The sequence below is a fragment of the Anolis carolinensis genome, unplaced genomic scaffold (genome assembly GCF_035594765.1).
Source record: "Anolis carolinensis isolate JA03-04 unplaced genomic scaffold, rAnoCar3.1.pri scaffold_13, whole genome shotgun sequence".
Taxonomy (NCBI): domain Eukaryota; kingdom Metazoa; phylum Chordata; class Lepidosauria; order Squamata; family Dactyloidae; genus Anolis; species Anolis carolinensis.
Window position 1 is genome coordinate 1,273,641 of NW_026943824.1, and position 11,619 is coordinate 1,285,259.

Below are 11,619 nucleotides of genomic sequence, written 5' to 3' on the forward strand. Positions count from 1 at the left end.
TCTGCTCCATGTTATTGTGCATTAAACTAAGGTTTTGCACTGAGAACAAAACTTGTTCTAGCAATTTTGTGAATGAGAACAGGCTGAAATAGAAGTCATAGTCTTATGTGCCAATTTAGCTATTTTGTGGTCATCAGCACTCAGAACAGTATAATATTCCTGATAGTCACCTATTTGGAGATGATAAAACTAAGGCTTTGGCACGCATCCATGTTTAGTTCTACCTGAGTACCTTAAACTCAAAAATTGATTGTTAGCAGGAAAACTTTAAAATTCTGCAGAGAATCCAGGTCAATACAGTTCACTGAATAAAGGCAGACTGCAGACAATTAAACAACACTGGCAGATAATTGAATGTAGGATAACGGCTCCCTATTTTTGTAGCTGTTCTAAATGAATTCTGTTTCTGACATATAGTGATGCTTCTACAGTAGTTCAAATGGCAATTTTTAATAAAGTTTTTCTTAGTCAGCCTTTGTGTCAATGCAGGCCTATGTAAACAGAGTATTTCATTATCTTGGCTGAAGAAATGATTCTGTCATATCTGAGGAACAAAAGTGCACCACGTAGGCTGATACTGCTATAGCTGAGGGTAAAAGCTCTCTTTCATAATTGTATGTATTGTTAACTCAGCTACCTTATGTTTTGTACAGTTGGTTTTATAACAAAGGGTATAGGCTGGGTACGCAGAAGTGTTACATAGTTAATAGACAGAAATTGAACATGAACATGAAGAGTGCAAAGTACATAAACAGACAGAGCTGGGAAAATCTCAGATGCTTAGCCATCCAAATATTTAAACTTGGTGCTGGAGCCTAATAATGTTACCTGTTCATTTTTATATCTATCTCTTGTCCTGTTGCCTAATTATTTTTAGTCTGGATCATAGGAATTTGAAAGAGAAACATTATACAAGCCCCACCCATGGAAATCTTGTGCATGCTGTTTCTTTCTGAGACAGAATCCTTTTGAAGGTGAGGTTAGTTTCCGGGTTGGATTGTATCCTCTACAAAGATGTGTTATCTTCTCGGAGGATTCAAGCTCACATCTCTCTCCACCCTCCAAAAAACACACTATTCTCTCCTGTCCCTTATATCTCTCTCATCTGTGTTACTTCTATTTAAGTTACTACATATTTAAGAAGGAGTATGGTCTATTGAACTTAGTGGGTTTTCCATATGCATGGGATTGGGCAGGCAGTATATTGTAAGACCTTTCGTTGTAGTGAAAATGGAGCCGAACTTGAATGTGCGTGAAGCATATCAGTTTACATAGTTTGACCTCATAATAGTAATTCTCTGTATTGATGTAGGTCAGTCATATCATGTGATAGGGCTTTTGCATTGACATCTGTGTACGCTTTTGGCTTATACTCTGTTTGCTAAATTCTAAGCATCCCAGTAAGCTTAGTACTTGGTTGGATGGAGTATGCCGGCAGTTTCCTGTCAACTTCTACAATTTTACAAAAGGGTGAAAATGACAGCTCAGAAAGTCTCATGTTCAATCTCTTGGTGTCTCTTATTGAAGGATTGTGTAGCAGGTGAAATTGAGACTTCTCATTAAGATCTTGGAGAATTACTTGAATAATAGTAGACAGCACCAGGTTACACAAACATGTAGTTTGATCTACTATAAGGCAATGTCTGATGTTCCTAATCTGAACTGGGAAATTGTGTCCTCTGCATGTGTTTGGAAGGAGTTGAAAGTACATTTTGTAATGCCAGTAGTGTGTATAATATTTCACAGTCTGGTATCAGCAGAAGACAGACCTCTATCCTGAAGACTTCTACAAACTAAATTTAGACATTGGTAGTGGAAACATAAGAGATGATAAAAGCAAGCAAACAAGTGATCAGTGCAAGCAGAATACACTGCAGGTGGACTTTCAGTTGGGGGTAACTTTTTTCTGTAAGAAAGAAAAAGATTATGAAATATTTTTTGTTCAGAATGCTGAATAAAATATTTTAAGGCAAGGTGTTTAGGTACAGAACTTCAATTGTAAAGATTTCTGTTGATTGCGTGTCACAAATATTGGAGAGAGAGAGAGAGAGAGCATGCAAATGACTGGATTTTCAGAGCATGGGATAGAGAGGGAGATAGAAGAATAACAGGCAAAGCTATTGATTTTGTGTCATTTCCTCAATTTTGGGACAATGTGGTTTTATATAGGTCATCCTTTTGCTTGCCTATTTTACTGGAGGAAAGGGAGCTTTAAAAATTTTTATTTTACAAAAACACAACACAATTTTCTACGTTACTTCCTAGTAAGCACTTGAGATTTTTGCCTCTAGTGGAATGCCATTAAAGAAGATGAATACCAAACAGAAATGAATATTGTTGCTATTAGAGAAGATTGCTGTTGAGAGTATTCTTGGGTTTTCAGAATACATACCACACAAGTACATTTAGATGAGAAGCAACTCTTTATCAGATTTCTGCTGAAGCTTAATCTCAGTGTGCCATGGGATTTAATACAGCAGATGTCAGGCTGTTTTCTCCACATCTAACTGTTTTGGAGAAGTTGCTCTGAGCTGAACGCTGTGCTTTCCAGAAGGTTTCATCCACTCTCATTTGTAACCAGTAATTTAAATGATGCAGCACTACCTATTTGGAAATTAGTATTTTTATGCTGGCATACCAGAGTAGCATTGGGGATATAGTTTTTTGTTGCACATAGCAGTGCCAGAAAAGATTTTCCCTCCTAAATAGGTCACTGATGATCCTTGAGTTTGGGGAATTGCATGTTGTGCAGATCTTAAAGCCATTAAAGGAAGTTTTGATGCACTGAGATAGCTTTAGCTGAGATTAAGCAGGAAGAGTCATACGGCAAACTAAAAATAAACATTTCTTGAAATGCAGTACAGAAATACCGCAAGTAAGAAGAATCTTAAGGTGGAAGAGGAAAAAGATGATCAAAGAGTACTGTGAATTTTTTTGTGTGGAACTTTTTCTTATTGACAGTAAGAAGATGAAGATACGACACATATTTGTTTCAAAGAACATAGACAATATTTATTAAAACAATCAGTCCATACTTTAAAATTAATAATTTAATATCTGTAATAACTGCATCCATGGTTTTCATAATTCCCATTTTAATTGTTGCTGAGCCTACTATGAAACCATTCTGCATTGTAATGGACTCTTGGGTCCATTCATAGCACACGGTTTTTAAAAAGTGGCCTTTTGAAAGTACTAGGACTTTTCTGCTAATTTACCTGTCTGCCATAACTAGTTTGGTCAGTTTTTGTTGGTGGTCATTACATTCTGGGACTGTGTGCTACTGCTTAGTCCTGTTTCTGGTCCCAAATGCCCTTTCGAAATCTTTCTCTATTTCCTCATTGATAACAAGAAGTTGAATGGCTTGTTCTAGGTCAAGCAGGTTCTCAGGGAGTGGACTGATACTAGGAGAAACGTCACAGCATTTCTGTTGGATAAGTCCCAGCGCTAAGTTTTCTTGCATCCCAGATAGTCCTGTAGTTTGCTGTTCATCTGTTGTCCTTTTAATTCTTCAACTCTGGATTGCAATGGTCTCTTAATGTTAATTTTTTTTGCCATCTCTGCAGAAAGCACAGCTAGCCATTTCAATTCCCAGTAGGAGTGGTTATTTCCATGCATGCTGTAATTGTCCAGCCAAGACTTATCCAACAGGGTTGAAGTGCTACTTGATTCCTGTCTGTTTTCCTTCCCTTTTATCATTAATAGTTATGGGCCAGATATTCCATTTCGTACTCTGGTGAGGCAACTATGCATTTTAATACAGTATAGCCTCCTACAAAATCAGTTGCTGCTATAAAGTAGTCAGATTTGGGATACATGTAGCTGTTATCATTATCATGCATCTTTTTCTAGAATGATGTGAACATCCAGAAGAACTTGGAATTAGCTGGGACACATAGGCCATTAAATATATCGGCAGCTGTGCTATATAGTTCTCCAGATCTTGGGGAGCAGGAGTGTGTTTTTTCTCATGACCGAAATGGCACTTATTACAAACATGTTGTCTTGCAGATAATACGTTTTCCTTCACTATCATTTTAAAACCATCACCAGAGAGAATCAACCTTTGTCATATTATCCAGAGAAGTTATATTTATTGATTATTCATGTTGGAAGAAGCAACTATGCATTGTTTCGCCTGTGATGAGCTGCTGTTTGAACTTGAGAATAAGAATTTCCTGATGTGCCTATACCACAGTCAGATCTCATTAGTCAAAGTAACATTCCTGTGTCTTGACATTTCTGCCAAAAATACGCTATTTCTGTTAAAATAATGTGTGTACACATGCGCCAAATTGCATGTTTTTCAGAAAAATGTTTTGTACTATTTGAATACTGTCTAGTAACTAGGGCAAAAGCTTTTGTTTTTGCTGGTTGAAGGACGGGCTAGACATGATGGCACCAGGCCTATTTATATAAAGGTCAGCTCCAATCATGTATTAATCTGGTGTGGGGATGATAAATGCTTCCCCAGAACATAAGTTAGTTCACTACAGTATACCATCTTAGACACTTGTGACAGAATCATAGGAAATAATCTGGCCTAATTTCCAATACAGTAATTTTGCAACTCTTTGTGCCTTCAATGGACCTTCAAGTTGTTCGTTGACTTACGGCAATGTCATTAATTTCATGGGGTTTTCTGAATGGATGTTATTAATGTTGATGTTCATATCCTTTTTTTAGCAAGATATTTGAACATTATTTGGATTTTTTAAAAAAACTATTGGTTGCAGTTTTGATCAGACCCACCTGGAACTCAGAAACCTACAATAAGCCAACAGCTCTGTGGTTTATTTGACTGTGCAATGTACTTTCCTGAATTGTGGCTGAAGTGTACCTGTTACTTTCGTGTCCTTTATCCTGTCAATTTCATGTTATCCTACACTATTTCTCTGATACGAATAGTCACCCAGTTATAGACTGCTAGTATTTTTAGTAACACGTATTGCTGCAGCTTCTGTTTTTAATATCTCACAGAAAATAAATTAGTATTAAGTCTTCCGTTTGGCAATACAGAGACTACTGTTGAAGGCTTGAACATCTAATTTAATCTTGGAAGCATGAATATTAAACTGTTTTGACATATGGAGTCAGAAATCTCATACTGCATATGCAGAGAGCCTTTTGATGAATGCAGTCTTAAGACCACTCTGTGTGTGACTTTACATACATTCTGGTCTCTAAAATGTTGTTGCTATTGTATCCTCTGAAAAGACAGCATGTCATGTTCCTTTTTATGTAAATAATAGTTATCATGGAACAATAAAAAGAAAGGTAGTAGAAGTACCAAGTTGTCGCAAGGAAGCAAAAAGCAGCACAAGGTGAACAGGCAGAAGCATCATTTCTTCTTCTTCCTGTCCTCCCTCCAGCCTCCTTCCCTCCCTCTCTCCCTCTCATCTTTTCTTGAAGCCAAACAGACCAGGAATAAAAACCGTACAGAATCAACTAACCTCAAAGCAAACAAGAGCAAAGCGTATAGCAATCTGCCAAAATGGACACGAGCACGAGGCTTGGTGGCCTCTGGCACTCGCTCATAACTCAAAGCTCTGCTTGTACATTAAAGCAAAACTCGGGCCAAGCAATGGCTCTTAACTCAAAATGCTAAGAAATTGAGGCATTCATTGTATAACAACTGAAGAAATGCTGTACACAAACACTATAGGTTCCATATAGACCTTTTTCCTCAGTCCTGGCTTGCAGTCCAGGGTTTTAGGGAGGATTCTGGCCTTGTCTAGAGATCCTTGCTGTTCCCTAGTGGTCTCCCATCCCAGGTACTGACAAGGCCTGACCATGCTTAGCTTCTGGGTAGTTTCATCTGTTTTATGTCCTGGTTGCTAATCCCATTGTATCTTTTTCTTAGTTTCTACAAACTGTGAACTTGTGTAAGAAAAACCTTCTCACCACTTTGAGGGAAATATGGGTGGAATTCACTAACCTCGGTTTATTTTATTTTTTTGCAGTGCTTTGTGCCAAGAACCTTGCAAAAAAGGATTTCTTCAGTAAGTAATTGGCAAATGCCTATACATTTTTTCATGTTTGTTTTTCCCCGCTCTGCATATTTAAGCTATTATACTGACGTTAGTCTTTTCCTTGTGTGTTTCCTTCGGGGGCATTTCAGGATAATTTTCTCAGGAATCAGTACTGTCTGAAATTTCTGTTGTGCAAATTATGTAGCAGCAGGCTGTCCTCTCCCCCCCATGAACCGCTTAAAATCTCATCTCAGCCCTGACAACCCTGGGCAAGTACATTTTTGTCCCTTCTTATTTCTCATTCTGCTAAATCAGGGATGGTATTATAACCTATGGTAAATAATCTGTCTCTTGCGAGATGGTAATATCAGCTCACGGTGAATTAACACGAGAATCTGCGTTTTGAAGTGCATAAGGTCAAGCAGGCTCTTTTCTTGGAAAAGCTTGAAGTGACAGACAGAAAACTCATCTCGCAGAGTCTTGGAAATGGGGCCTGAGCTAACACAAATGGTGTCATACCCTGGAATTGCTTACACATTATACCTCTTAGCAAATTCCTTTTGGCTACTCTTATCAGAAACATTTTGTGGCAGGTCTTAGAGCAGGGCGCTCTGTATTCATTATAGTTGGAATTAGCAGTTAGAAACAGGACAGACTGCGGGTAACCCTAGTAGGAAATCCAGTTTTACTCAAGATGGAAAACACATACACCCTGTGCTCTTCCTTTGTACCCCTGTTCCTTATATATTAAGCAACAGAAATTCTCAACATTTGAAAAGCTGGGGGCACTCCAGAAGAATTAGTATGTGAATCCACTACTAACTGAAGAACTTGGTTTACACAAACCACAGAGCATTGATTCAAGGTTTTCTTTTGTGTGTTTTTGTGGCTATTTTGTGGTTGCCTCGCTGCAGCAGTTTGAAGCTAGCTTCGAAATGCAATTAAATGGCTAGTGTAGATGAGGCCCCAGAGTCACATCAGTATCTGTGCTGAATGTCAAGAATCAAATTCTTAGATCCTTCACACCAACTCACAGTTCTCTTTCATTACACTATCTAACAAAATTTGAAAAAAAAAATCTGTTCCTGGTTTGAAAGTATTATTTCCTTTCTTTCCTTCCTTGGAAAGTAATTGTTCTACTCTAGAAACTTTGTTTTTATGGCTGCTACAAACTATTGAATTGGTTGAGACTTGATGAGATATTCATTGAAAAACCATAGCAAAACATGCTGCAGAATGTCCCGTAAAACCAAGTTTCTGCATGTTAATAACCTTTCACCGTGTTTTAATAATAGAACCAATTAGGAAATTACATTTATAACCCAGGGACAAAAATCATATTATATAGTGTTATTAGAGGTTACATTTGCTTATTCCTTAAGCCGTGGTTGCCTGAGCATGCTCATTGTGATCCTACCTGGGTTTGTTCTCCACAGGGCTCCCTGACCCATTTGCAAAGGTGGTGGTAGATGGGTCGGGTCAGTGCCACTCAACTGACACAGTGAAGAACACGTTAGATCCCAAATGGAACCAGCATTATGATCTGTAAGTCACCTCTTTTGCAAAGTATGGTCTGGAAAGGGGTAGGAGAACAGTAGAAAACAATGACTTGCTTGCATTCAATCTCAATAGGTTTTTTAAAATCTATTTGTTTTAAATATTTGTATCCTGCCATGTTTGACTGACAACATCAATGTGGTTTACAACAGGAAAATGAAACTGTAAATGGATTATTTGTAAACAAGGAAGGATTGTTGACTGATTGAGACTTCCACTTGGGATACATAGTCCCTTTGTGATTTGAAATAGTAGCTAGTATTAACATGTAATGTTAACAATCCACTTCACAGACATGATTATTATCCTGGGACTCTTAAATACCTTTTAAGTACTCTTTAAGTCCACGTAATTGCTTGTGTGTGGTTTTGGTACTTGTTTATAGACTTTAAACTTTATGTGTCTTAGCTACTCAGACTAAAGTGCTGTGCATTGGAGGACTAACTCAGAATTCATGAAGGAAAGCAATCTCTCCATACCCTAATGAGCACAGTGCTCCACACTTCCTAATAAGGTTGCCTGTAATTAACAAGAGCTGGTATATTATGAGTTTAATGCACTGTGTAAAATTACAGTGATCTAATGATTAATTACACGTTGTTGTATTGGATAAAACTGCAGCGTGACCAAAGTATTATTGTAATGAGCTCTGTCTTCGTGAATGTAGAATGCTTTGCCATAGGAAATGTAAGTATCTTTACTCATATTGTTGTTCCAGATATGTTGGAAAGTCCGATTCTATCACCATCAGTGTCTGGAACCATAAGAAAATCCACAAAAAACAGGGAGCTGGCTTCCTGGGGTGTGTCCGACTCCTTTCCAATGCTATCAGCAGGCTAAAAGATACTGGATGTAAGCATGTAATTACTTACTAGAGATTTGCTATGCTTGGCAATACTTTGTATCTGAGTACTGAATGTCGACTGCTAGTTGAGAAAATTCTTGGGTCAAGTTTCTCTTTTCCCAATTTTTTCATTTGCAGACCAGCGTTTGGATCTATGCAAACTTAACCCCACAGATACTGATGCAGTGCGAGGCCAAATAGTGGGTAAGAAGAAACCATTCCTGTCTACATAGATAACAAAAGCAATTGTTTCCATCAGCTCTTGAGCTTCAGAGAGGCACCAAAGTTCCAAAATATCTGCAAGGAGTTTTATGCCAGATGCTCTGAAGATTTTTTGACAGGACTAATACCATTCGAAGCACGTTGGAGGCGGATAGAGCAGTCTGTTTTGCATGCATTCATTGATAAGTCACTTCCATTCAGTTTATCCATATTTTTTTTAAATCTAGTTTTTCTTAAAAATGTACATATTGGTACACATTTTACCAGTTGAGAATATTGATTTGATCCATTTGGTGGAGTGGAAAACGATCGAATTTTGGGCTGGTTCTATACTGACCATATAATGCAGTTCAGTGCGGTTCAAATGGTCTTATATGGTCAGTGTTGAAGATAGATCAACATATTCAACCTTCAGTGACATATTGGTCCATCATACTGTCTGGAGAATGTGTTTGGAAAGTATTGCATGTGCGAACTCAAATTCTCTGAAATAAAACACACACTGCAGCCAAAAAAAAAGCATTAAGTTATGTAGTGCCACCTAGTGGCAAATATTCCAGGAATGGGAGCATGAAAGATCTTTGGAAATGCCTTTTCCGCACAGAATTCTTGGTGTGTGTAACCTTACTATTCACATGTTTTAACTTTTAGTGCTATTTGTTGGTTATGTCTTCAATGCGGATTTTGAATAGCAGATTTAGTGTGTTTTCTCACGTTCTGACATGCCCTTTTCTTTTGGGTTTCTTTTTGTCTCCTGTCATTATCGATAAATCTTTGATCCCAATGTAAATACAAAATGCAAATGGCAACAGCTAACCCTGTCAAAACATTGAAACCCTTTGCCTTTATAAGAAGGAAAAAATCTCAACAGTACATGTGGATGCTGTAGCAGTGCGTTGTCAAGTTAAACTGCACTGCAAGTCAGGTTTTTTGTTTTTTGCATTCCAGCTTGGCTTTGGTAGAAGACACTTGCAGATTACCTTGTCTTGAGCTTTAATTTTGATTTGCTTTTTTCTCATTCCAGTCAGCTTACAGACACGGGACAGGATAGGTACAGGAGGATCTGTTGTAGACTGCAGGGGCCTGTTAGAGAATGAAGGGTAGGTGTTCCATCTTCTAGTATAAGCCTCTTTAATCTTACACAAGTGAATTAATAATCACTGTTTCTTCTCTTCTGAACCAGAGCAATGTTTGAGTTGTACACTATAAACAAATATTTAGTAATAATATCTAAATGCTATACATTAAATGTTTTTAAGGTTTGACAGTGAGACATGTTTAAGCAAAATGATGGTTGAAGTTGTTTCTGGTTTTTTTTGGGGGGGGGGGATATTTGTTCAGAAGGGATATGTCTTATATTCCTCTGAGGCTGAGAGTGTGTGACTTCCCCAAGATCACCCAGTGAGCTTCCATGGCTATCAACTCCTGGCCCCATCCAATTGATGTTAAATAAATTGCATCTGGGAAAGAGACTTGATGGTTATGTTTCAAGAGATTTTCACATTGATTCAGGTTCCTTTGGGTTGATGTATGTTTTAGGTCAAACTTTCTCCATCTAGGAAATTCACAAAAACAGTGGTGTATAACTGCAACCCCCCAGGTGCATTTGAATGGCAATTCCCATAATATTTGGCTGGCAATTCCCAGAAGCTGTAGTCCCTAAATCCTTGGAGATCTATGTCTCCTCACTCCCGTCCTAAACATTTTGCTAGGGTTGTATAATAATTGTTTAACTTTGTGAGTCTTTATGTTTTCAGAACGGTTTATGAAGACTCGGGACCAGGAAGGCCACTGAGCTGTTACATGGAGGAGCCAGCCCCATACACAGACAGCACCGGTGCCGCTGGAGGAGGAAACTGTCACTTTGTGGAATCCCCAAGTCAGGACCAGGCATTGCAGGTGCAGCGATTGCGGACTCCTGATGTGAGAAGCCATGTACAGACGCCCCAGAACAGGCCGCATGGTCACCAGTCACCCTCACCTGACCTGCCTGAAGGCTATGGTAAGACTGTGCTATCCTGATGCTTTGTAAGAACTTATTAAATCCAAAACTAAACCAGATTGAGGGATCAGGAGAACAGGCATACTGTCGCAGTGTAGTTCTCACTTTTTAGTCCTCTGAGATGTTTGGGAGGTTTGGGGTAACTACCTGAAATTCTGGCCAGCATGACTGATAGTAAGGATTTCTGGGCCCAAGAGAACCACTGTTGTACTACACATTGAAATTACACAGTATTGTACTTTGCATTTCCTTCCCTTTCTAAACATCTGCTCTAAGTATTAATTGAGCCTTTTGTTCGTGGGAGAAATCGTATTTTTGGATTTTCACAAAAACTTTTCTTTTTTTGTAGAACAAAGGACAACAGTACAGGGGCAAGTTTACTTTTTACACACACAAACTGGTGTTAGCACATGGCACGACCCTAGGATACCAAGGTATGTATATCTATCCGAGGTCATCCGGACTTTGGCAATTCATTGTAGTGCTTCTGTTTTCAGATCCCCCCCCCCCAAGTTAATGCATTAAAAAACCTTTCTCTAACCATCATGCTTGGGAAAGGGAGGACTCCTTCTGTATATTATAGACTTCTAATAATGGAGTGATAACCGTCACCCTTTTCTGTCAACTTGCTAAAATCAAATGTAGTGTTGGTTCCAAGGTCAAAACATGCCATGATTGTTTCTCTTTTGCTTTTCATAGAGACCTTAATAGTGTGAATTGTGATGAATTGGGACCTCTACCACCAGGCTGGGAAGTTAGAAGTACAGTGTCGGGAAGAATATATTTTGTAGATCATAATAACAGAACCACACAGTTCACAGACCCAAGACTTCATCACATCATGAAGTAAGAAAACATTGAATTATTACTAGAGTCTGAGGTTCACAGTCATAACAGCTTAACAGGACTCTGTGAAATAGAAATGGAACAATATATTGTTTTCCCTCCACCCAGTCAAAAAAAGTTTAGTGTTGAAATGGGATTGGAAGAAAACTGAACAGCTAGTTATGTACACTCAGCTA

The 11,619-nt window shown here is 38.4% G+C and overlaps 1 protein-coding gene across 4 annotated transcripts in view; it reads left to right on the top strand.

Annotated features, from left to right (window-relative positions):
- Nucleotides 1-11,619, top strand: part of smurf1 (SMAD specific E3 ubiquitin protein ligase 1) — a 32,049-nt gene that overhangs the window by 9,484 nt on the left and 10,946 nt on the right. For all 4 annotated transcript variants that reach the window (XM_062964187.1, XM_062964189.1, XM_062964190.1 and 1 more), the window contains exons 2-9: nt 5,964-6,002; nt 7,409-7,517; nt 8,248-8,381; nt 8,512-8,577; nt 9,620-9,695; nt 10,353-10,597; nt 10,947-11,031; nt 11,297-11,443. In XM_062964187.1, coding sequence (XP_062820257.1) covers nt 5,964-6,002; nt 7,409-7,517; nt 8,248-8,381; nt 8,512-8,577; nt 9,620-9,695; nt 10,353-10,597; nt 10,947-11,031; nt 11,297-11,443 — 901 coding nt within the window. The remainder of the gene's footprint in view (nt 1-5,963; nt 6,003-7,408; nt 7,518-8,247; nt 8,382-8,511; nt 8,578-9,619; nt 9,696-10,352; nt 10,598-10,946; nt 11,032-11,296; nt 11,444-11,619) is intronic.